General features: G+C 36.4%; 1 protein-coding gene across 6 annotated transcripts in view; it reads right to left on the bottom strand.

The window, feature by feature from the left end:
- The window catches only part of EPHA6 (EPH receptor A6), an 881667-nt gene that overhangs the window by 42729 nt on the left and 814021 nt on the right, over window positions 1–24917 (bottom strand). For all 6 annotated transcript variants that reach the window (XM_076001069.1, XM_076001078.1, XM_076001073.1 and 3 more), the window contains one exon: window positions 2107–2256. In XM_076001069.1, coding sequence (XP_075857184.1) covers window positions 2107–2256 — 150 coding nt within the window. The remainder of the gene's footprint in view (window positions 1–2106; window positions 2257–24917) is intronic.

The raw sequence follows: 24917 nt of genomic DNA, 5'->3' as shown, positions 1-24917 counted from the left end.
GAATATTCCAAGAGCACTGACAAATCACTTGCTACATGATCTTAGGGAAATCATGCCACTTTTCTATGCCTCAGTTTTATAATTAAAAAAACAAAGGGATTGGACAAGATAATCGTTACAGGTCCATTCCAGGTTTAATATTCATTCTCTGATATATCCCTCCTTCCTAGAATGGCAAATTTTTAAATTAATATATTAGTACTACTGTATATGATGTACAAATAAATATACATATGTCATCTGTGGATTAAGAACTTCTTACTGTTACAGGCATATTATTAGTAAAGTTTGAAGGCAATTTTTAAGTTTGTGGCAATTTTTAAAAATTTTAAGTCTGTCAGGGAATTGATTAAGACAAGGATGAGGTAGGATACTAATTAAGGAGTGTACTGAAGTGCAGCCTCTTCTGCACAATGACAACTATAACTCATCTAGAGAAGGACTTTTCATTCTAGAGATTTGCTTGAGTGGCCTATTTTAGTTGAGTCAAAATAGGACAAGTAGGCAAGCAGTACCTTAGGTTTAGAGTAAAACAGGAACTATGGTTACTAAATCCAGGGCTTATACTACCTTAGATAACTAGTTAAAAACAGACAAACAAAAAGCTACCCAAATGTGAGTACCTTTTGGGAGTGAAGGGACAAATTTCTGCTTCTGGAATTGAACTTTAGGAAGAGCTGGAAAGATAGTCAGAAATTGCCCCAAACAAGGCTTGATATCAGGGAAGAGCAATGGGTTCCTTCCAGTAATATTTTCTGATAAATAGCAGACTCTAGCCAAATGACTCTGATCCAAAAAGTCTAGATATTGAAGGTGGAGCAGAGGTTGCTGGTTATGGTACACTTTGTCCTTAAGGCCAGATGTTCTACAGGATGCAGCCACACTCACTGGTTCTGTGTTTTGATGTTATGCTTTGGAGAGCAATAACTGAGCAGTGTATTTGACCTAAACTTGCTGCTGTGTAGGTTTCTGGGCCTGGCATTTTCCACAGAGTCAGTAGATACCCACAGGATTAAGCAGGAGTTAGCTTCAAAAGCAACACTATATGATAGGGAGAAACAATAGCCTAGGCCAACTAAACAAAATCCAGTCTTGTCTATGCCTGGCATTAGAAAAGGATAAATTTTCTCTGTGATTGAGTAAGTCCTTAAGACATCTGGACAATTTGAAGTTGGGATGAAGCAATAGGGTGTGAAGGGTGGAGGTGTGTGAGAGTTATTCCCATGATCAAATGGCAAAAAAAAAAAAAAATGAAATGTGGCAATAATTATTCTCTGTGTGTTTAGGGATTATCTATAGTTACATAATCTTTGTTTTCACCTGTGAACATTCAGAATCACATTAGAGGTAATTTCCCATTATCTTTGTCTCAGAAACTATCAATACTTGAGAAAGGCAAGTGAGTAGACAAAGCCTGAATTTCAAAATAAGGAAGTAGGAAATTAAAGCATATTGTTATCTCTGACAGTTCTCATCTGCATTGTCTGAGTGCCTGCATCTTCTCACTACTGTCTCTACCACGGTGAATAGGTCATAGGGGTTAAATGTATGAACTATCCTGTTCTGTAATAGTATCAACCACCAAGGTAATTTTACAGATAAAATAGAAAGAAAACAGAATGCAGTAAGGGTCATATATCTCAAAAGAACCATAGCAGATGACACATATTGAGAATGTATTGCCTGAACATTGCCTGTATTGCACTCTTTTTCTTCTAAATAATACCTAGTCTAAATTAATTTGCTCTTTACAGTGTTGCATTGAATTGCCCTAAGGAAGAAATGAGAGATAAACTTACTCTTTTGTTTTACTTGTAGGTCAAGGCTGTTGCATAAGCATAGTCACGCTGCATTACAAGTGTGGAAATCTCTGATGTAAGATGTGGATCAGGTACTTACATGGCACAGCCCATCAGCTGGCTTTTAAGACACCAAATACAGCTCAGAGTGAAAGGGTACTCAGCTTCTTACACTCAGTCATAGACCCTGAGCACTTTTAGGGAAATAAGGGCTAAACTGAGTGAGGACAAAAGGCATATTTCCCCCTCAAAGCTAGCACTAAGTCTACATTCACAAAACGGTGGGTTAGCCATTGGTAGCACTTACATCTTGGTTAGACATTTCCCAGTAAGGTCTCTCTCCATAGGACATGACCTCCCACATGACAATGCCATAGCTCCACGCATCACTTGCCGAGGAGAATTTTCTGTAGGCAATTGCTTCGGGGGCTGTCCACCGTATGGGGATTTTCCCACCCTGGAAAAGAAATTGCAGATATCTTAGCTAGCTCACAAGTGTATTGTAAAACAAAATGGTATTCCAATTAAATATCTTTGTTAGAAAGATCTAAATGTTTCATAATAGCATTGGCATTTTAAATTAAAATCAAAAGAAAACCAGAATAATTTTAAAATGTCAGAAGTAGTTTTTCTCTAATAGTTATTCAGTGAAAACAGCTTTAATGGGAAATAAGTCACACTTCAGAAATATTTTATTTCATTCATTAGAGAAATTTATTTTTACTTTAGATTCACACAATTAAACCCACTATTATGCCATTTGAAGAAAGTTCCAGATTATAGGACATTAAAACTAAATATAATTCAACATTCATTAAACACTGTATTGCATTTATAAATAATAATTAGAATAAGCTCTAACTTAATTGAAGACAAGTGGTTAAATACAGAATTGAAACATTCAGTGCTTTCCAGAATTTATTTCTGTTCCTTTTTTCTCTTTTCATCTGCTATGATTATATTTATCTTAAATGAAAACCTTCTTTAATAGTATACAAGAGCACCTTAGAAGGATAATCTTTCTTGCAAACACTATAAGCTAGTTTATATTTTTGTTCTTCAGTGCTCAAGTTAACATATTAATATATTAAAGAGATTAAAATGCATGAATTTAATCTATAACGTTCAAGTGTTAAAGCCTGTCATTGTGTTACACTTAAATTTTATTAACATTTATCACATTTTATCTGTTGAAACACTCTATAAATCCCTTTTTACTGTAATGACAAGAATAAAACAATTCATCCATTTGATTTACAATCTTTAAAATCTTTGCAGCTCGGAACTGCGAGCGGAGCGGAGAGAGCAACCCTCTCGCCGCTAGATGGCGGAAGAGAACAAGGAGCGGCTCCCCGGTGGCCGCTCTCAAACCGCGGAGATGCCTTAAGCTCACTGCAAAATCATTTCCCACAATCAGAGCCCAGCACGATGGGATTGTTTCCACATTTATCAGCATTTTCATGATCACATCATCTGATCACCCGCCGTGCGCAAAGTCTGATGTTAGGGCGAGTGGAAATGGAAAGAAATAAAAAGTGCGTTCTTTGGCCCTTGAGAAACTCAGGTTAAGTATCTTTAAAGGTGAAGCTATTAATGGAGTAATCTAAATATTACTTATTTAGTAATTGAAACACTACTTACCTGAAGAGAAAAAGGATTCCTCCGAAATGGAAACAATTTAGATTTCACAAGGCAAATGAGAGCATTAACGGAACTCTCATCTCAGACTCATAGCATGGCGTTGTTAGACCGAACCGTGGGGAAAACTAGGTTCTGATCCCCTGGTTTTACAAGTGAGCAATTTGAGCCCAGGGTTTAGAGATTTAAAGAATTAGAGATTCCTCACCACATTATTAGGCATCTAATGTTTGCATTATGGGGCACTGATATAAAAATGTAGATACTTCACCATAGGGGAAAAGTTGGGTAAAATCTTAATGTTTTAACACGGAATATCTGTAACCATATGTCAAAGCAGCATAAATTGGAAGGGAGCCTGAAGCCTGAGGTTTTCATGCCTTGGAGCAGAGGATAAACGCAGCACCAAATTAATACTAGGAAATTAGATTTATGAAGTTGTTAATAGTTGCTTAAGAGGGTGTTGGTGGACAGGGAGTTGCAAGGGAGAGGATTCATTCTTGGACCCAAAGTAGACCTGTGAGATAAAATGTGGGATTTATAGTTAAATTTGAGTTTCAGATAAATAATAATTTTTTCATATAACTATGTCCCATGAAGGATTTTTTTGGTCTAAGTATGTCCCAAATATTGAATAAGACATTTTTATACTAAAAAAATGTCATTCTTATCTGTAATTCAAATTTAACTGGATACCTTATATCTTTATTAGCAACCCTAATCCAAAGCATTAAAAAATCTCAGAAACGGGAACATTGCAAATGACTCAACTGAACATGTCATGTTCTAAAAAAATGGTGTGGTCTTCACAAGGGGGTACAGATACCCCTACTTGAATTTGTGCACCAATACTACAGCTTCCTTTTTTTTTTTGTATGTTTATGCTAAAGTGCCCTCAGTCTTGTGGCTCTGCATATTAAAGCCACTTATGTAAGATTTTGGTTTGTTTCAAATATGGAAGCTACACTTCCAGAGAATAAAGACCAAATTTCTAGATTTGACCCCAGAATAGAAGTAAGAACAGCAGTCTCATCTGGCATTTCTGACTCTGAATCCTTCCTTTTCTGGCAAACAATATATAAAAGTGTGAGTTGCTAGTCTTCTTTGCTGTTCTTTTGCTAAATATTTGTGAGTTCTATTAAGATAGGTCAGACAGCAGAGTTATTGCTTATTTTATATTCATTTACTCATTCACTTATAAATGATATCTAATATAAATGATTCACATGCTAATTTATATATAAATTGTAACTTTATCACCTTCCTTCATGAAAATTTATTTTTTCTTCAAGGGGAAGATATTAGAATATTTGACTGATTAATAGCACCACTACCTGTTGTACAATCAATTGTTACCCCCAAATTCATATTTTGAAGCCCTAACACCCAGTGTAACTATATTTCCAGATAGAGTCTTTAAAAAGGTAGGTAGAATTAAAAGAAGTCATAAGGATATAGCCCTAATCCAAAGACTGGTGCCCTTATCAGAAGATGAAGAGACATCAAAGGCAAGCGAGGAGAGAGAAAAGGTCATTTGAGGACATTCTCAAGAAGATGGTCATCTGTAAGCTAAAGAAGAGACCTCTGGAGAAGCCAAATGCAGCAGCACATTGATCTTGGACTTCCAGCCCCTAAAACGGTGAGAAATAAGCTTCTGTTGTTTAAGCCACCCATTCCGTGTTATTTTGTTATGCAACCCTAGTAGACTAATACACTACTCAATAAAAAAACAAAAACAAATGAACATTACAAAATAGATAATACATCTTTATTTCAAATTATATTCCAAGAACTGTCTTTAATGGAAAGTGTGAGCTAGCATCAATCTTAAAATATGAGAAAATTGGACAGAAGTTTAACATAGGAAATACAATCCTAATGAACAAAAATACATAACCATGAACCTGAACCACATTCCAATATGCACAAATGGGAATAATTCTGAGCATATATGGGATAGAGATAAGGAAGCATGCAATTTCTTTTTCCAGTGACAGGATATATACTGGATATAGTTTATATCTAATTGCAAGATGAGGCAGAAAGGAAGAGGCCCTTAAGACTATTGCATTGACTCTATTCCCTACATTAGAGGAAACGTAAAAGGCTAGTTCTTTTTTTTTTTTTTTTCTTTTTAATTGAATGAACCAACTGAAACTTTTGTGGCTTAATCTCATCTGCATGTTTTTGCCCATGATCTTGAATCATAGACAAAGGTAATACACTAAGGTACTTTTTTCCTCAAAGCATTAACCACCAGATGTTTGTTTCAGGTTTCAGGAATGAACAAATAGTGCTTTTAGATTTGAAATCACAATCATTGGAACATTACATGTTGCTTTACCATATGTTTATGAGAGAGAAAAAACATTACTGAAGATGCTAATTAAAATGACTGAATGTAACTCAAAAACCTTCCAATTTACTAATACCTCTCTTACAGAGCAAGCTTAAAAAAAAGAAACAGGAAGTAAGCAAACTAGATTGCTACTGAAATGACTATTAGTAAGTCTTTTTTGTTTTTCCTGTTTTTCAAGTCATATTCAGAGATTGTTGCCTAATAAGGAAGTAGTAGGTTGTAGCTGCAGAAGTGCTGAAGAGAGAACCGAGAGTACTGTATACTTATACATTCTCTTATACCCCATATCCCTGGAGTGCAGTTGCATTATTGGTGCATTAGAACCTAACCCTCTAATCTTCAGAGAAGTGACCAATCAATTGAAATGTTGTAAGGTTACAGAGGCTGAATACTGAAACCAAATGGAAAAATTCCATAGAGAAGCAAGAACACTTAAAAAGTGTCTCTCCATTTCTCATTCACTGGATTTGATAGTTATCTTAAAGGTAAATGGTTTGAATACACAATATCTGCCTGCAGAATTTCCTTTTCTTATGTCCTCAATCTATCTCTGTAGTACTCAAACTTTAATGAGTATAAAAATTATGCTACATAAAACATATATAGTATGCTTAAAGAATAATTTAAGAATTTTCTATGGGCAGTTTTGACTTAAACAACACTTTTTTTTTTTTTTTGATGAACTGCAAATTCTAAATGAGAAGCAACTCTACCATAATTCATTGTGTGAATAAGTCTTAACCCTTACCCCTTGGGTAAGTCTTAACCCTAGTGGTATTAGATTTCAGATCTGCAAAATGAAAGGATTTGAATTAATGACCATAACATAGTAAACTGTAATGAGTTTTGGTATTTGCCCACAGTGCCTCAGCTCCCATTCAATTGTAAGGAGTTGGTGCCTAGACTATGTGAGCAGACTGCTCGATGGCCAACGGAAAAAGAGACAAGCACACTGTGAGGTTACTTATATGCTAGGCCAATGATTGATGGTCACAGTGATCATCCTGGATGGTAAGCAAGAGGCAAAGTAACTTAAATACTGTTTGTTTAAGAAGGCAACAAAATGAATAATTCATTTTAGAAAGGCATGGAACCAAGACACTAACTTTTTCCTCCCTTTTTGTTTTTTAACTCTTAATGGGTAACCGTTGCTTGTTTGGAAAACTCATTATATGGAGCCTTCCTGATGTCAGATGAAGAAGGCATTTATGTGCTTGCTGAAGGATGCCCTTATATTTTTATTTCTTGTCGGTGGGTTTATCTGTGGCAGAGGTGGTCTTGCTTAAGGAGCATTGGTGGAGGGGTTGGTGTTCTGGGCCCTTCTGCCTTAATTCACTGTGGAGTCCCAGGAAGTCAGAGCAAATCACAGAAAGATCTCACATACATTAGTTATACAGACAAACCTCACTAGGGAGATATTCTTCTCTCTCTTTAGAATCATTTATCTTGAGAAATAAATCTATTTCTTGAGCATCTCTTCCTAGTTTGTATTCCGAAATCAATAAAATAATATATTACGATTCAAAACTATATTATATTGTACATACCTTTTAAAACTACATCCTCAGCTCCTTTCAGAGAGGCAAGTCCACCTCTCCTTCATTGAGGTATACTAATCTAGGGAAACTTTAGTACTCTCTGAAGTTTTATCCCTTTCTGAAATATGGGGATACTATTTGTGGTTATTTGAAGAAAGACTGAGGACTAACAGTGGAATGAATTCATTTATAGTTACAAGAGAAAAACTTCTCATATTTTGGCTTCTAGATAACATTTGTTAAGTGCATTAAATGAGATAGTAGACATGAAGCATCTCTTACCTGCCAGCACATGGCAGACACTCAGCAAATATTGTTTCCTTAATTTATGTATTTAAAATTCATCTTTTTTTGGACCTGCTTTGGCTTCCAGCACAGATCAGCATCTCAGTTCTCTCATCAGACATCACTGAACCCCCACCCCCCACAGTGCCTCCACTCAGGAGTGATCGTCTTCTCAAACACGGGTTTTAGGAGTCAAAGGCACAAAGTCAATTGTGCTGATACACAGGCTGCAACCCAGTTCTAATAATTTAGGCCTTGTCTTGCTAGTTCAAGGAAGTCTGTATGTCTTAGTCCAGTGAGTTTGGTCCTATGTCTAAGCTCCTGCCATTGTCCTGCCAGTGCCCTTCCAAGACTGAAGATATATCTTATTCATCTTAATATTTCACAGGTAGAATTCTGCCATCAAAGAATATCCCTTAAAGTTGAATGTTGGCAGGCCAGACTTCTGCATGCGGCTTGACCTGCCTGATAATATAATAATAGTCTCTGGATTTCTTGCTTTTCCTGAATGTTTTTCTTCTTTGTAAGGTCACGGAAGACTGGAAAAGCTATGAAACATCTCCTCTCAAAATGTATGTGTAGACACAGTCACACATACATGCAAATGCATGAATGCATGTGCAAATGTGTACACACACACACACACACACACACACACACACATGATTTTGCATCAGTGTGATGGGAATCACAAATGCCAGATTAAAAACACTCATACTGTAAGCAAAAAACTCCCACTGGCACAGTATTTAGAAAATATGTAATTGATTCTTAACTATCAATTTTTATAAGATGATAAACACACTGTAGAAATTTATGGTAAATAGCATTGTTTTCAATAACAAACATATAAAGCTAACCTTTGTTATAATTTTATATAAGACAAATACTTCCTCACGGCTGTCCTTGTTGCAGGCTTTCCACGCCTGTGGTGAGAACCTTTGTGAGGGTGTTCACTGAGGTCTTAGAGTTATGAACCCAGAGCTCACCAACTGTTTGGCCTTGTGCTAAAAAAGGCCTGCAGTCAGTTTTTTCAAGGCTAAGTTGTTTTTGTTTTTTTTTTTAAAGTGAATCTAAATGTCTTCAGACAGGGCGTAGGCTCCCTAGAGCTTCTGCTCCACCCTCTCACCAAGTCTTTCATCAGATGCGCTTGACCCACTTTCATTATCTTTCTGGCCCTGTAGGCAGTGCTGTCCTTCTGCCCACTGCAACTTCAATCCAATCCTCCTGTTTTGATTTTGAAATAAATAATTATCTACTTTTGAAATTTATTTTACAGCACATTTTTCATAAAGAATAGGGGCAGATGAGAAATCATTTCAAATAAACATGAATTGCTAAATCACCAGCTTTGTTTTCTACCAGCTAAAAAAATTCTTAACTATGGAAAAACTTTCTCATTCTCCTCTCTGCCCACTGTAGGCTTGGAACTACACTACATTTTAATTCATTGTCTAAATGTATAAGCAGCTCAGTGAATGCTAATTTTTTTTGTTCCTGTAATAAAACACTACTTATCATACTATTCAAATCCTGAAGAATTAGGATCCTTTTCACCCACTTCCTCCCAAATTGCTCCTGAAAATAATTCATCACCATCTATTTCTCAGTGCTCTCTTTCAATGAGAACATAGGTGGGTGCTATATCACTGAGTGAATAGCACCGTGCTGGGGGACATCTGTTAAATTAGATTTTCTATTCCATCCTCTAAGGTAGATAATGTAGGATACAATGCTACTGTAATGTGGGAGAATCAAATATATACATTATGAGGATTGTCATTGTATCTGAGTATAGGTAACTTAAACACTGCTGACAGTATAGCAATTTTTTCAAAACAACCTATCACTTGTTATGACTTTGCAAATATCCTGTATGGTAAAGTCCCAAGAGGGTAGCTGATAATAACAGAGCTCAAAATACAATTCCCACCCTTCTCTGGATAGCAGTACTCTTCCCTAGCATCTCTCTCGAGTTATTTTCTCTTTCTCTTTGTTTTTAATCCAGCTCTACAGAAGACTAGCTACCCTCCCCTTCTTCCCCAGTGTATTTTAATAAAGTTTTTAAAAGTTTCTCATCTATAATATTTATGGCAAAGACCTGTGGAAATTAGCACAGAAGTAATAGTTTTAAAAAGTGTGTATCATACAAATCATATAGGGAAGTGAGGGATTATTTTAGGCCATTAGCGATTGTTAAATTAATATATTTAATACATTAAATCTTTAACAAAAGCATAATTCTTCATGTATATAACATTTGAAGGTTTACAAAGCATTTTTATCTAGTGGCCTCAAATTTGATGTGCAACAGTAAAGAGTACTTTGCTTTCTCTTCAGGTTGTACTGTGAGAGTAATACCAATAAAAAAACAGTGATTAATAACTGCACCATCTGTGATGGCTGATTTTATGCATCAACTTGACTGGCCTATAGGACAATCTGACAGCTGGTAAAACATTATTTCTGGGTGTGGCTGTGAGGGAGGTGGAGGGAGGGTGAATTTTCTCTCTTTTCTGGAGCTGGGACATCCATCTTCTCCTTCCCATGACATCAGAGCTGTAGGTTCTTGGGCCTTTGAACCTTGGGACCTACACCAGTCCCACCCATCCCCCTGCCCGCTTCTCAGGTCTTTGGATTCAGACTGAATCACAGCATCAGCTTTCCTGGTTTCCAGCTTGCAGATGGCATGCTGTGGGACTTTTTGGCCTCCATAATTTGCACGAGCAAATTCCCATAATAAGTCCCTTCATATGTCTATATATATATCCTACTGGTTCTGTCTCTCTGGAGAACCCTGACTAACACACTATCTATCTCCATCCATGGTTGGATGATATTTATTTGAGGAAAAATTTAGATCCTGCCATTAGAAAAATAAATTACATAAAATTGCATTCCTATATTTATACTAGTATTATTTGCAAGCCCTGTTTAAAACAGAGATTCAAAAAGGATGGAGAAAAATGTATAGAACTCTGAGGCATACACAGGGGTGACTCTCATAAATCCTGGGGTGCCTTCTTTAGAGAAATAGCATGCAATGTGGAGAAAGAAAGCAACTCTGGAGCTGAACACCTGGCTTCTCATCCCTTTTCTTCACTGATTTGTTCTGTGATCTTGGGCAAGTTTTTTCTGCAAATTGAGGAATTAGTCATTGATATGTTGTTGTTCATGTGAAGGTCTAATATTCTGTGAAGGTCTAATAATATCCTATGATTTGTTCATATATGTAATATGTGTATTACATTAGCATATATGTAATATGTGTATTAGCATATGTAATATGCTAATAGTCCAGTGTGTTAAAATAGAAGGAATAATCTTCACTTCTGCCTAAGGAAGCACAAAAAGAAAGGGTTAGCACAAAGCTCAAGAGCTTCCTGCGTTATTGTTATGCCCACAGGCACTTTATACATTAAATCAGATTCTTCCTGACAGATCCACAGTGCTTTCAGTGAACATATCTGAACGTCAGGTCTTCTTTTGTAGCTGTTGCATGTAGTGGTGTGATACATCAGTTTAGAGTAAAACAGTGACCTCAGATTACCATTGTCAGAAAGGCTAGCTCTGGGTCCTTGCCTGCGAGAGTGGCCACTGCGTTGGTGCTCTGGGGCTTGGAACCTGGCTAGCCAGAAAATAAACCTCCTCTTGTGTGATTGCAAAAAAAAAAAAAAAAAAAAAAAAGAAAGGCTAGCTCTGACTATAATCCAAGAAGACGAGACAAGATGACAGAATGACATCTTTAGAGGCAGTCTGTTTGAGACCAGCTACTCAGACTGATGAACACTCTACCGAAGAGAGGTACAGTCTTCCAAAAGAGCGAGAAACGTTACTCTATGGGAAGGGCAGGGCTGAGAGGTCCACACCCAAAGGTGGGGAAGAACTTGAAAAAGAGTTTAGAAGCACCTGGAGCTAGGAAGACCAAAAAATGTTTAATAAAAAAAAAGTCTACTTTAAAGGTAGACTTTGGCTGAAAGAATTATTAAAATGCTAGTATTTTGTGTAGATTTTTTTTTTTTTTTTTTTTTTGAGATCGAGTTTTACTCTGTTGCCCTGGCTAAAGTGCCATGGCATCAGCCTAGCTCACAGCAACCTCAAACTCCTGGGCTCAGGTGATCCTCCTGCCTCAGCCTCCCAGGTAGCTGGGACTACAGGCATGTACCACTATGTCTGGCTAATTTTTTCTATATATTTTTAGTTTGTCAATTAATTTCTTTCTATTTTTAGTAGACGGGGTCTTGCTCTTGCTCAGGCTGGTTTCGAACTCCTGACCTTGAGCAATCCTCCTGCCTCGGCCTCCCAGAGTGCTAGGATTACAGGTGTGAGCTACTGTGCCCGGCCTTGAGTAGGTTTTTAAAAAGCTTTTTTTGTAGAGATGGAGGTCTTTCTACGTTGACCAGACTGGTCTTGAACTGCTGGCCTCAAGTGATCCTTCTATCTCCCAAAGTGCAAGGATCACAGGCATGAGCCATCACATCCAGCTTTGAGTAGGTTTTACATTTGGGGTAAACTGATTAAAAGATGGTGGACAGTTTATACTTTTTCTCAGGTTCACAGTTGCTAAAATTTACATAAACTTTTGTTCATTCCATTCTTCTAACACAAAATGCTATCTTCTCAGCTTTTCTCCTCTCTGAAGCCAGTCAATCCTTCAGATCCTAGTTTGTTCATGACCAAAGTGATCACTCCTATTGTTCCTGCCTGTGACACCCATTGTCTGCCTCACTCAGCACTTAGCATCATATGCCTTCTATGTCCTGCTATTTGGCTTTATTTTTTTTAATTTATTTTATTTTTTTTTATTTCATCATATTATGGGTATACAAATATTGTTAAGGTTACATATATTGCCCTTGCACCCCCCCCCAAGTCAGAGCTTCAAGTGTGCCCATCCTCCAGGTGGTGCTTATTGAAGTATACATCCATCTATTTGGCTTTCTAAAATGTGGGTGTATTGTCTCTCCAGAAAGGTTATAAAAATTGTCAAGGGTCTTTTATTCTTCTTTGTAATCTACTTTATAGTATTTAGCATGGTGCTATGATTATAATATGAATTTAATGATTATTTGCAGAGAGGATGAGTGGATGGAATGAATTAGGCAAATGATGTAAAATGAAAAGCACAGTCTCAGAACCATATTGTATAAGTGGAATTCAAATTTCACTTTTCAATTCCTTCTCAGTCTTCACTATGAACTTGGTTAATGATAAGGAAAAGAATAGAGGGGGATTTCTCAGTCTGAATTTTCAGTTTATAAAGGGCATCACTAGAAAGGCACTGAAGGTCCTTGGTGACACTCATTCATTCATTCCCTTAGTCTTTCTTTGATCAAACACTTTTTTGGGGGGGGTATTTTGTAGTGTTTTTTATTTGTATGCTTTTTTTATTTCAGAATATTATGGGGGTACAAACATTTTGGTTACATACAATGTCTTTGAACACATCTCTCACGCTAGGTGCTAGAGACACAAAGAAGACATGCTCCTTGTTTTCAGTGAAGTCATGTTACAGTAGGAGAGACACCAATGTAAATAACTAATGGCAGCACAAAGGGTAAGAGGTCTAACAAAAGTCTGTACTGGATTTAGCAGCAAAAAAAAAAAAAAAAAAAAAAGATGGCTCAATTCCTTGGGATGGCTGTGGGATGAAGCAGAAGGCTTCACGACATAGGTAATGTTTTAGATAGAATTGACAAGAAGAGTACACATTTGACTAGTAAGGCAAAGAGGCCAGGCTTCCTTTCAGAGAAAACAGTGAATTCACAGAGCAGGGAACAAAGGGGTGGAATAGTACTTTATGTCTAAGGAATTGCAAGTTGTCTGAAATTGCTGCTGCTTAGAGTCCAAGGAGCAGGAAACTGATTACTGTGAGCTTGGAGACATCAGCAATAGCCTTGTCACTGAAGGCCTGAGTAGACATTCAGAATAGTAGGCAATGGGATTTCATAAATGGTAATGTCACTTGAAATGGGTTCCTAGAAAATTGAATCTTACAATTTAGGTTGTATTTGTCACTACTTCTATATGCAAAATTATATATATTTTGTTTTGATTTCTTTTCTGTTTGTTTTTGTCCTAATTGTGTTGTGGCTTAAACATCTGTATCTTATGATAAAAATAGTATAAGTTATTTTTTTTTAAATACAAAAGGATAACAGGGATCCTAAATATTTCTTTTGACCTTTTGCACAAAATGTCTAATAAAAAAATAAAATCACTTTAAATCTGGCAGAATCACCTACAATAAAGGTGTGCAATCATGCATCATACCAAACGGGTTGAAAGGTCTAATTTTACTTGCATAATATATTCACGGTTTTATAGCAGACTTTTACCAGTGAATACATTTTGGAAAAGCAATGCCTTTTAAAACAAGCTTCTAGCTTGTTTTCCTCAGGTTTAAGCATATCATTTGGGTTCTGAAGCCTTGTTCATTGTGGACAGCAGATGGCTCTGGAAGATATCACTGGAGAATGAATGGCATAACATGACAAAATCTGGATGTACTTGGCTGCAAGTAGAATGAAGCAAGAAACAATTTCTATCATCTTCAAATGATATTACAAGGCAATGGCAAAGGACAGTTTTAAATAAATGAGGGTTTATCTAGTCAAGGGGTGAGGTCTTTTAAAAGATCAATCTGGATTTTTAGAGATCTTTCCATTTTTACCTTGAATGTCCCCTGGCTCTTTCTTATTTTACTCTATGTTCTTGTTCTTCATCTGTTGTTTTTTTTTTGTTGTTGTTCTCTATTTTCTTGATTTCTTTCATTCTGCTTTTGCTGACAAATATTCATTGTGTGCATACACTATAGATTCCCTGAGGCAGGGACTTTGTTTGCTTGGTTTTTGTATGATTTCTTGGTGCTTAGAAACGAGTCTGAACATAAGAGATATTCAATTAATATTAGTTAAATGAACATTGGAGATGTAGCATAAGATCACAATAGTGCTAATCATCTCATGGGTAATAAATCATTCAGTATGGGACACATACTAAATGATGCCATGGAATGTGAGAGGCATCATGATAGTAACAGAAGGCTCCCAAGAGAAAATGAAGACTAGACTGTGACCTTAGGAAAGACTGGAGTTAAATGAATACAAGAGGAGTGGAAGAGAAGGGGACTGGGGATAGGGGGAGGGAAGACTGATACAGATAGAGAAAAGAGAGGACATAACAGTTTAAAAGGTACTGAGAGAAGTTGAGCACAATTGGAGAGCAGAGTGTGAGACAGAGGTGGGAAGAGAGATGAGGCTAGAGAAATAAGCAGGGGAAGGATCACAACGGGCTCCCCAAGGCATTTAGAGAATGTGGACCTCATCTCATAGCCATGGAAAACCACTGAGAGGCTTTAAGCAAGGGGATGATAAAATCATGGTTTTTGTTTTGTTATTTTTTTTAGATCACTTTGGCTGCTCTGTGATGACTGGGGAGTAGAGGGAAAATAGAGGGATGAGTAGACAGGGAAATCTTGCCATCTCTAAGAAGTTAGTAACATTATTTCCTAATTTATGTAGTAGTCACAATACAATGCCAAATTTTTATACATTAAAGAGATTGATTTCAGTTCCTCTGATGAGATATTTTTCATATTACAAAGAAAAAAAATGGAATGACATAATCTAAACAGAGAGTCCAAATCAATCATGTAAACAAAGTTGAGGAGGGAATATTTTAAAAATTAATTTTGGAAAAGTTTGTTTTCAAGGAGCATCACATGCTATAGAAGCACCATTTACATATACTTTAAATTTATGTATTAGAGTATATACTCTGTATTAGAAAGGGTCCTCCAGAGAAAGAGATAAATACAGACATATAAGAGGAGATTTATTATGGAGGATGGATTACACAATTACGGAAGCTGATATGTCCTATGATATGCTGTCTGTAACAGAGACAACCAGGAAAGCCTGTGGTGTAATTCAGTGAGAGTCTGAAGGCCTGAGAACCAGGACATCCCATAATGTAACTGCTAGTCTGAGTTAGAAGGCCTGACAATGGAGGGTGAGGTGGCTGGGGCTGGTGTAGGTCCTGGGGTCTGAAGACCTGAGAACTAGGAGCTCTGATAGTTGAGGACAGAGGAAGATGGATGTTCCAGCTGCAGAAGAGAGGGAATTCACCCTTCCTCTGCCTTTTGGTTCTATCCCAGCCCTCAATGGATTGGATGATGCCCGCCTGCATTGGTGAGGGCAGATCTTTACTCAGTCTACTGATTCAAATGCTAATCTCTTTCAGAAATGCCCTCACAGACATATCCAGAAATAATATTTTACCAGCTATCTGAACATTCCTTAGGCCAGTCAAGTTGACACATAAAATTAATCATCACATCCTCTAAGGACCTGCCAATTCTACTAGAAAGATTTCCTATAGATATGTAGAATTAATAATGCCGTGTATTTTGTTTTTTTTTTTTTAAAGATCCACCCTTTCCCATTGAATTCATAATGCTTTTTGTGTAACTTAGACTATACTAAATTTCTAGTTTAAGTAGTTTGCCTGCAGGGAAAGAATGACAAGTGTCCAACTTTTGTTTTTGTTTTGTTTCATTTTGCTTTCTCACGTATAGATGTGTACTGGGTATAAGAAGAAAGAAATTTCACTCAGGTTGTTTTTCAGTGTTCTCATTTATGAAATTCTATAGGACCAATTTTTATTTTTTCCCCCCTGACAACAAATTTGCTCAGGGCAAAGGACTTCACATGGCTCAATGTCAGGTGGACCCAAGGTCAAGTTGCTGAATCAATTCAAGAAATCAAAACAGCAGTTATGGTTACCATGAGCTTCATCCATTATTTAAACACCAAACAAGATAATTTGATTGTGTTTTTGATATAGTGGTTTTCATCTATCCACTTCAGTCTGATTTTTGTTTTCATTTTTGTTGTTATTATTGTTGTTGTTTTTTAGTTCACTGGTGATTTTACAGCCAGTGTTGACCGGAAAGCAGATGATGTGTAAGTTGCTATTGTATTCAGTTATGTTTGTCATATTATTGCTCTCAGTAAACATCTTTCACAGCCTTAAACTTGTTCTCATACCTGTCTGGTAAACAAAACTGAACTTCAAGCAGAGCCCCGAGAATTCAGGGAAAAAAAAGTACCTACTTGTAGAAAAATACCTGAGATGTTAAACCCAATATGCTATTTCAAAAAATAACATCCTATTTGCAGAAAAGTTCCTTTCATTTGAGGACGGCTATGCTTATATTTTTCACTTGAAACACGAGCTCAATCATCTCCAATTAGTCTTGGGCAGATGTTTGCTAGAAGTACACAACCAGATCCGTTGGCCCAGTTTTACATTATCGACAGGCTCTTCCCAAATGGCTTCTTTCTGGAATCCAGAGGAAGTTTCATGTCAGCATTCTAGTGCATTAGTGTGGCTGTTAGAAATGCTTCCCGAGGGCAGACTGCTTTCTGCCTGACTTCAGCCAGTGCTGTCAATCTTTCTCCTTCACGAACTTGAAAATGATCTTACCCTCCCTTCCCCGAGTATCTCTTAAAAAGGAAAGATTAACTTTTGTGATTTAAGGAGAAAGAGCTGTCTTAAATTTAGTACAGTGGGTGCTCATGTTGTTGATGATAAAATGGGATGATAGGTTAACTCTATTAAACTTGGGTTTCTTTATTTAGGACTTTTGTTTGTTTTAAGAGAAAGTCCTAGACATTTTTATAGTTCATTCTGTTAAATGTTGGAGTTTACAATCTAATCTGTAAAAAAAGAAAAAGAAAAAAAAAAGTGATTCTATCAACCTATGGGGGTTGAAGCCAGAATGACCTGCACATCACTTCCTAAAAGTACTAGTGGTTACATTAGTATGACAAAGATAAGGGAAATAGTGATTAGCTTGCTGTACCATTACATGACAGAAAGTTAAAAAATTCCTCATTATTAGGTATTATAATAAGGACAATATTACCTTTAAAATAAATGGAAAACACCTACTTCTAAAAGTTTCTCTCTGTGCTTAGATTTATAAGTCACGGTTTTAGTTTTTAAATTTTTGCTGAAACTTGCCGTAGCTCTACTTGGAAGCATCATGTTTCTAAGAAAATTCAAAACTCCACACTTTTATCCCTTTTCTAAATGCTCATCTATTTTGACCAGATGCTTAGTTTCCAAAAGTACTATGGAATTTAAACATTGCACCCATCCCTTACATAAAACTTTCTCATTTTGTCAAATAGGAACTTTCAACAAGTAATAAAAATCCTCATTAGTATTTTCCTTATACCAAATCACTGCAGCATTAAAGGAGAAAAATTTTTTCTTCTATTTTAACACACTTATCTTTGCAAAGTTGAAAGATAATAAAATATCTGATAAAAATGCATAGCTTTGACCCTCAAAATCCATGTAAGTGAAAGGGGAGTGAATATTTCTGAATGCTAAAATTCATACTACAATCATTTTTTCTTGGCAGGCTGATTTAAAGAGCTTTATGTGACAGTCAAGTTATACTAGCCTTGACAGTACAACTGGGTGAAAAAGATTCAGGTCTGTTTTTATATTTAATTGGAGTGTAAGGGTTAGATTGTCAGAGCAGGATACTCTTGCCAGTTGTGAGGAGGGGCTACCTTTGAGAACACTGAAATTTGGAATATAGATGCCATATTATTTTTAACTTGTCACTCAATTTATAAATTTGGGGAAATGGCTTAGTATCTCTATACATTATTCCTATCACCTATGATTTAAGGAATTGATTGCATTATACTTGATGGGGGATGGAAAGGAAGAAGGAAGGGATTACAGGTGAATATGAATGTCAAATTGCAAGTAAAGTTATACTGTACAACAGTCAAGAAGGTAGATATGCTATTGTTAGACAAAGGCCAATAGTATTCATCTTACATTTTACTATTAAAAATGAAATTATATATATATGATTGATAATCTATGATCAAAAATATGTTAAAGGAAACTATCAAAATATATAAATTATAGAATTTTTGTATTTGTTGCTAATTCAAAATATGTATTAAATATAAGATATAGTAAGTGCTTAATACATTTTTGCTGAAAAGATGTAACTGTCAATGTACTCCAATTCAGGAAAGTTAGTAATTAAGTGACTTGTTTGGCCCTCTAATCTGACTCCTTGTCTCATCGACTTCTGATCTGTCTAAGGTAGAATACTCAACCAATACTCAGCTCTATCCTAGGCTTTGGAACCACTATTACCTCCATACAGGGAGCCCCTATAGCTGTAAGACTCAATACTGAATCAGCCATGTGGGTGTCCTTGTTCATTAGCTACTGCTTGGTTCTTTGAGATCAATCCCTGCCCAGTTTTCCTATCTGGATACTTGTCCTATGTTTATCTGGTTATAGGTTTCATCACAATAAACTGATACTGGAATTTTTGACCCTAAAATCCAGACTGTGTCTAGTACAAAAATTGTTTGCCTTCCTGAATTATCACTCATTACCAGATTCTCTGGATAGCATGCTCTTCCAACCAACAGGGAAACCTTCTCTTTAACCCCTGACACAATCTACCTGCCTGGCCTTTGGCCTGTGAGGCGGTCCCTTTGGGGTTGCCAAATGTTCTACTCCTTCCCAATGCCTTTTCCACCCTTTTGCCTGCTGTGTCAGGGCTGTCCTGTCCTGGTCTGCCACTGATGGAACACTCACTCTGAAAAACCACATCTTTTCAGAATTACATTCTGAAAATCTACTGGGTGTGGTTGATCATAATATGCAAGACTAAATATTTTGTGACACTGAAGTAAATTATATATATATATAATATACATATACACACATACATGTGTAGAGTGTATTTCTTTTTCCTTTATATCCCATTCTCTAGCTGCTAGTATGCCTTAAAGAAGATATTTCTTTCTTAGTGGCCTTGACTTTAGATATTCTGTTCAGCTCATCTAAGGAGGTTGATTTCCTGAAAGTTACATAATCATTAAGGAATATGTCAGTTTTTATCAGTTTCACCTGCCTCTTGGACCATGATTCTTGGACTGTTTGCCTTGGGAGTGCCAGATCTTCCCCCACCCAGTCAGGTCCCATCAGCCCAGAATTTGTGACTTCCACCACTTCTGGACTTAGATGATACACTGCATTGAAGAATGTGAAATCTGGCATCCCATATGGTCATTGAAGGTGCCAGTTCACTCACTGGACGCAGGGGAGAATTAATTCACAACATTGGTCAAAGGGAAACAGACAGCAAAGAGTTGTACAGGGATCTTCATCCTTCTTGCTGCTTTTCATAAATGGATTCAAAACATGGTTTCTCCACACTGCCCATTTGGAGCAAGTTCTGCATGGTTAGTGGACATGTCTCCCAATTGTTGTACCTTTTTGTGGTCCACATGAAGACACAGCAAGCACAGTGATATAGCTTAGTGTTGTTTTACATTCTTCCTTGCCTCACTTCCATTTTCCCTTCATCCAGCTGCCCTGGTTTTGTATTAAATACCTCCAAACTAAAGCATCATCCTTTTAAATTATTTTCTGAGGCTCTGTTTTCTAGGGAACCTGTGCTAAGATAGTTGCCATAGAATCAATGTTTCTGTCATCCTTTGAAAATTCAGGGAACTTATTCCAGTTATAAAGCAAGTTCAGACAAAATATATTTAGTTAAATGCTTATCTGAACATGTGTTGTAGAAAATTGTGGCATAAGGGAAATAGCAGTAAAAGGAATTAATTTTCATAAGTTTTCTGGACATTTTTTGGTCATTCTGAGAAGCACAGTTTATTCTTCCAGGCTTTGTATTCTTGCTGAGTTTTAAGTTTTAATGTCTGTGTTGGACTTGGGAACTGCATGTCAGGTTCTTTTTTTATGTTCAACATTTCTCTACTTATTATACTGTGCATAAAAGTGCAGAGGTCAAGAGCTTAGGCTCTCGAGTCACACTGCTTTGATCTGAATCCTGGCACTGCAACTTATGAGCTGTGAGTCTTTGGACATATTTTCTTAACTCTCTATACCTCAGTTTTCTCATCCATGAAGTGAAGATAATGAAGTATCTTATAAGTTTGTTATGTGGATTAAAGAAGAGAATGTACCTAAAATGCTTGCGAGGGTCCTGAGCTCACATAAGAGTAATTATTAGTATTATTTCTTTTCATACTTGTGATTTTGCTAAACACTGTATAGAATATACTCATGAAGAAAATTTTGTTATTTTTGTTATTTCAAAATGGGAAACAATGTATTAATATTATACCTGTTCTATATCCTTTATCTCCACCAAGAGGGGAGGCTCATAGTATTTGTTGCTAAGAATAAGTATCTGTAGATACCTAAGGGGAATAAACTATCCTGAAATATATATTTCTGAAATCTGTTTGTCTATATACACCTGGGTGTTCTCTTTTACAGTGACTGATGTTTCTTTTTTGCACTCTACCTATGTTAGAATTTCCAGAATTTAATCCTGTTCTCACAACTGACCATTGCCTTTTCCTTACTGTGCCTTTTCCTAATGTTGTGCAATGTTAGTTCACTTAAACTTTCTAAGCCTCCATGTGCTCATCTGTAGATGGGAGATGATAATTCCTCACAGACATATTTACTCATCATGATGCATTTATTGCTGGGCATTGTGTTAGGACCTATGGACACAAAGATAGATAAGGCACAGATCCTGTATTCCGTTTACTATGGTTAATAAAAAAGAGTTGTCACCATTTTCAGATAAATAAAATAAAGGTTAGAAAGGACAGGAAAAATTTCTAGGACAACATGGCTGGCAAGTGCCAGATCCGAGGTTTAGATACAAGTCTCTGTCTTCAAACTAGTGCTTCTTCCATTCTATAATACTGTTCTCCTTTTGTCAAAACCCAATAAAATATTATGAATAAATTATTTTATAAATGTAAAGAGCTTTACAAATTAACTCTATTGTGTTATTTTGAAATTTATTATTTCATTTTCTTAAGCACTAGAATTTCCTCTTTGAGCATTGAGAGGTAAAAGACAAGGTGTAGTAAGCTTCCCACAAGGAAGAGGAATTTGTAGATGGCAAAAACAGTTTTTAAAAAAACATCTTTAAGTCAAGAATTAGATTGGAAGCAGTTTGATTGACACTAATTTTCTTCTTCTTAAGACAATGGCTATTTTTTTAATTAGTAAAGAGATGAATAAGACAAACATAAATTGGCTTTTTTTAATGTTTTGTATTTATCCTTAAAAGTCATTAATATTTTATGTCACTTACATGTCAATAAAACTAAGGCCCAGAGTATATAAATGAAGCGAGAATACTCAGTGAACTTATTTTAGGGGTTTTCTTGGGAAGTTTTAGAGGGAAGCAGTTTGGGGAGGAGAGCCAGCGGCACCCTCACCTATGGGATAGATTGATATAAAATGATTGCTGGGACCCACAGTGCTCCACATCCTGTCCATTCAGTCGAGTATATTAGATGCTCTGGAAATTGATAACACACCTCCAAGCCAAATTGAAGCCTGACAGGTTGATGCCAACTTCATCATGATCTAACCAGTGGATCCCTGGGAGCATTCTAGCACAGGCTGCCCTATTGAAATTGCACACATAAATCAGCTGCAGTAAAAACTCCTTCATGACCCTGAAACATTTCTTGAGGTCTGTGACACATCCATCTTTTGAGGTTTTCACTACTGACGAAGAGACATATCACTCGTTCCTAGAAGCCATACACTCTTGTATCCTTGCCTTTTAGGTTACAGAAAATGTCCTTCATTTTTTGTAAAAGGATGTTAAAATAGGACTCTTTCTGTCTCAATTTTGGTTGAGGCTCCAAAGGCCAAGGAGAAAAAAAAATAATATCTAGCAAGTATCCTACATTGTAAACCTGTCCTACATTATTCCAATGATTGAGAAGGAGATTTAGAAACAAAAGAACAAATATATTGGTTTTTGATCCCTTGCTCCATACCCAGATCACCGAGGTGGTAGAGGCTGGGATAAAAATCACTATTTTTGGATAACATAATTGGAGTGTTGTGGCACCCCTCATCTTAAATCTAGTGAGAGGCCTTGATAAGACCAAGGCCTTGGTGGGAAGTTTGTGGGAAGTTTCGTTTGCCAATGAAGTTTGGGAAAATACAAGGCACTTGTTTTGAATTCACGCCTGGAAAAGCTTGAAGGTGAGACTGGTTCGTTGGTACCTGTTCTAATGAGAGAACAATGGTAGGTAGTTCTAAAATTAAATTTAGTGTTTAGTGCTAATACTAAATGTATAATTACGTATTATAGTTTAGACATGCACACTGAAGCTATGAACACCAACAGCTGAGGCTTGGCTCTACCAACACTGGGTCTTGTAACACTGGGTAAACCAATCTCTCTAGGCCTCACTTTCTTCATCTATAAAAGGAGGATAATAATACTACCTTCCTCTTTTGGAAAATTTTAATAAGAATACATGTAGCAATGCCTGGGCCAGAGTATACTCTCAGTAAAATTTAGTTATTGTAATTATTATTGAAGTAGGATTCAGCTGTGCTTTCAATGAAATCAGGGCAAAGCAGTATATTCTCTGTGGATCAGATATGAGCCTTGTGGGATGGGTCCAGCTTAGGTCTTTTTTTTCCAAAGGGACTTTTTTCAAAAGTATAAGACACTTACTAGGATTAGACAGTGCCAACAGAGAGGGGAACAGCTGGAAAACAGAGACTAATGAGGTAACTTAATTCATAAGCTCTAAAAATCACAGAATCTGTAAAGAAGCCCTTAGGAAAGAGAGGAGTAAGGATTGGAAGAAGGTCCCTAAAGAACCTATGAAAGTATTTCATGAGAGAAAAGTCAGTTTTAATTACCAAGGAATCTCAGAGAGCATCAATGCCAGATCAAGAGAGCATCAATCAAATGAGATCTATCTTACTCTCCATTCTTCTCCTCATATACCCTCTGACGGTCAATGGGTCAGAGACTTTAGCTAGAAAGCATCAGGGAAGAAGCAGAAATATTAGCTCATGAGATCATAATGGAATAACCTCTACTGGGAAAAATGAAGCTGTTTTCTATTTGCAATCCATGGTATTTGGCTGTTTTAACCTAATATTATAGTTTGGTGTCAGACTTGTTATATCTGTGGTTTTGAATACAGAAAGTTATGGGAAAAATAATTAATTCAATTTAGCAAGTATATTTTCCGTACCTAATGTATACAAGGTTCTGTGCAAAAGAAGATGCTATAACAAAAGTCATCAGTTTATACTCTGAGTAAATTATCTGTCACTCACCAACAAAGTCTAGTGACATGTCTGGTTAATTCAGTGATTTGGGGCATAATGCATATATCATGACAAGTGTCACCCGTAGACTGTAGATTTATAGGAGAACTAGTGCTCTTATCATAGATAGCTTCTTGTAAGAAGTTCTCAGGCTTCTTAAAGATAATTAAATAGAACTATAACTGTCAAATGTTTGAATAAAAGACAAAGGATGACTTTTGGTTTATATTTAACTATCCACTCTGTCTACAGTAATAGTATTTAAATTGACAGTGCTTTTACAAGCTCACCTCGTGGACTCATCTTTCTTTAACTTGTTTTCAGTTTCAAAGGACATTTTAATATAACACTATACATGAGTTCTGGCACTAGAATATCACCAACCCTATTAATCAACTGAATCTGTTCGTGGTTTTCCATAATGGTGTCATTTTTTGAGTAATACGAAATCAGATAATCTCCCACTGATGATGTATCTCACTAAATCACTCTCTGAGTGCTGATAACATAATGACAATAACATATTAGCATAATTCATCATCACATGTACCTTTGCTCTGGGGATGTTTTATTGTAATACATAATACACTGGCTGTCACACTGATGATATATTACAGCAAGACTTCCTCAGGAAAAAAACTCCTTTTGATGGAATACTACTCATATCAGATGGTACTGCCCAGGGATAAACAGTTAAAAAAAAGTTTGACTGCATTTGCTATAGAATTTGCATGAAGGTCAAAGGCACTACAAATAGTAAACGATAGTTTGAAGACAACAGGTATCTATCTCTCTGTTATGGAATAGTTTCCAAAATTTGTTCAATTTTAATACCAAGTAGGTTAAAACAGGTTTTTATCCTTACTAAATATTTGATATCCATAGCATTGACACTACATAGTGAAAGTTTCTGCAGCCTGCAGTACTACTCAATGAAATGACACTCTTAAAGAAGATGTGGAGCTTGCTTGGGGAAGAAGTGGGGTGACTTCCAAGGACAAATTAAAAGTGAATACAATATATTATAGTACTTCCCCTGTAATTTTGCTCCTTGAGCTACCCCATAGAATATTGGATAGGAAAGGGACTCATACATTTCAT

The sequence above is a fragment of the Microcebus murinus genome, chromosome 1 (genome assembly GCF_040939455.1).
Source record: "Microcebus murinus isolate Inina chromosome 1, M.murinus_Inina_mat1.0, whole genome shotgun sequence".
Classification (NCBI taxonomy): Eukaryota; Metazoa; Chordata; class Mammalia; order Primates; family Cheirogaleidae; genus Microcebus; species Microcebus murinus.
This window is presented reverse-complemented; position numbering and strand designations above follow the sequence as displayed.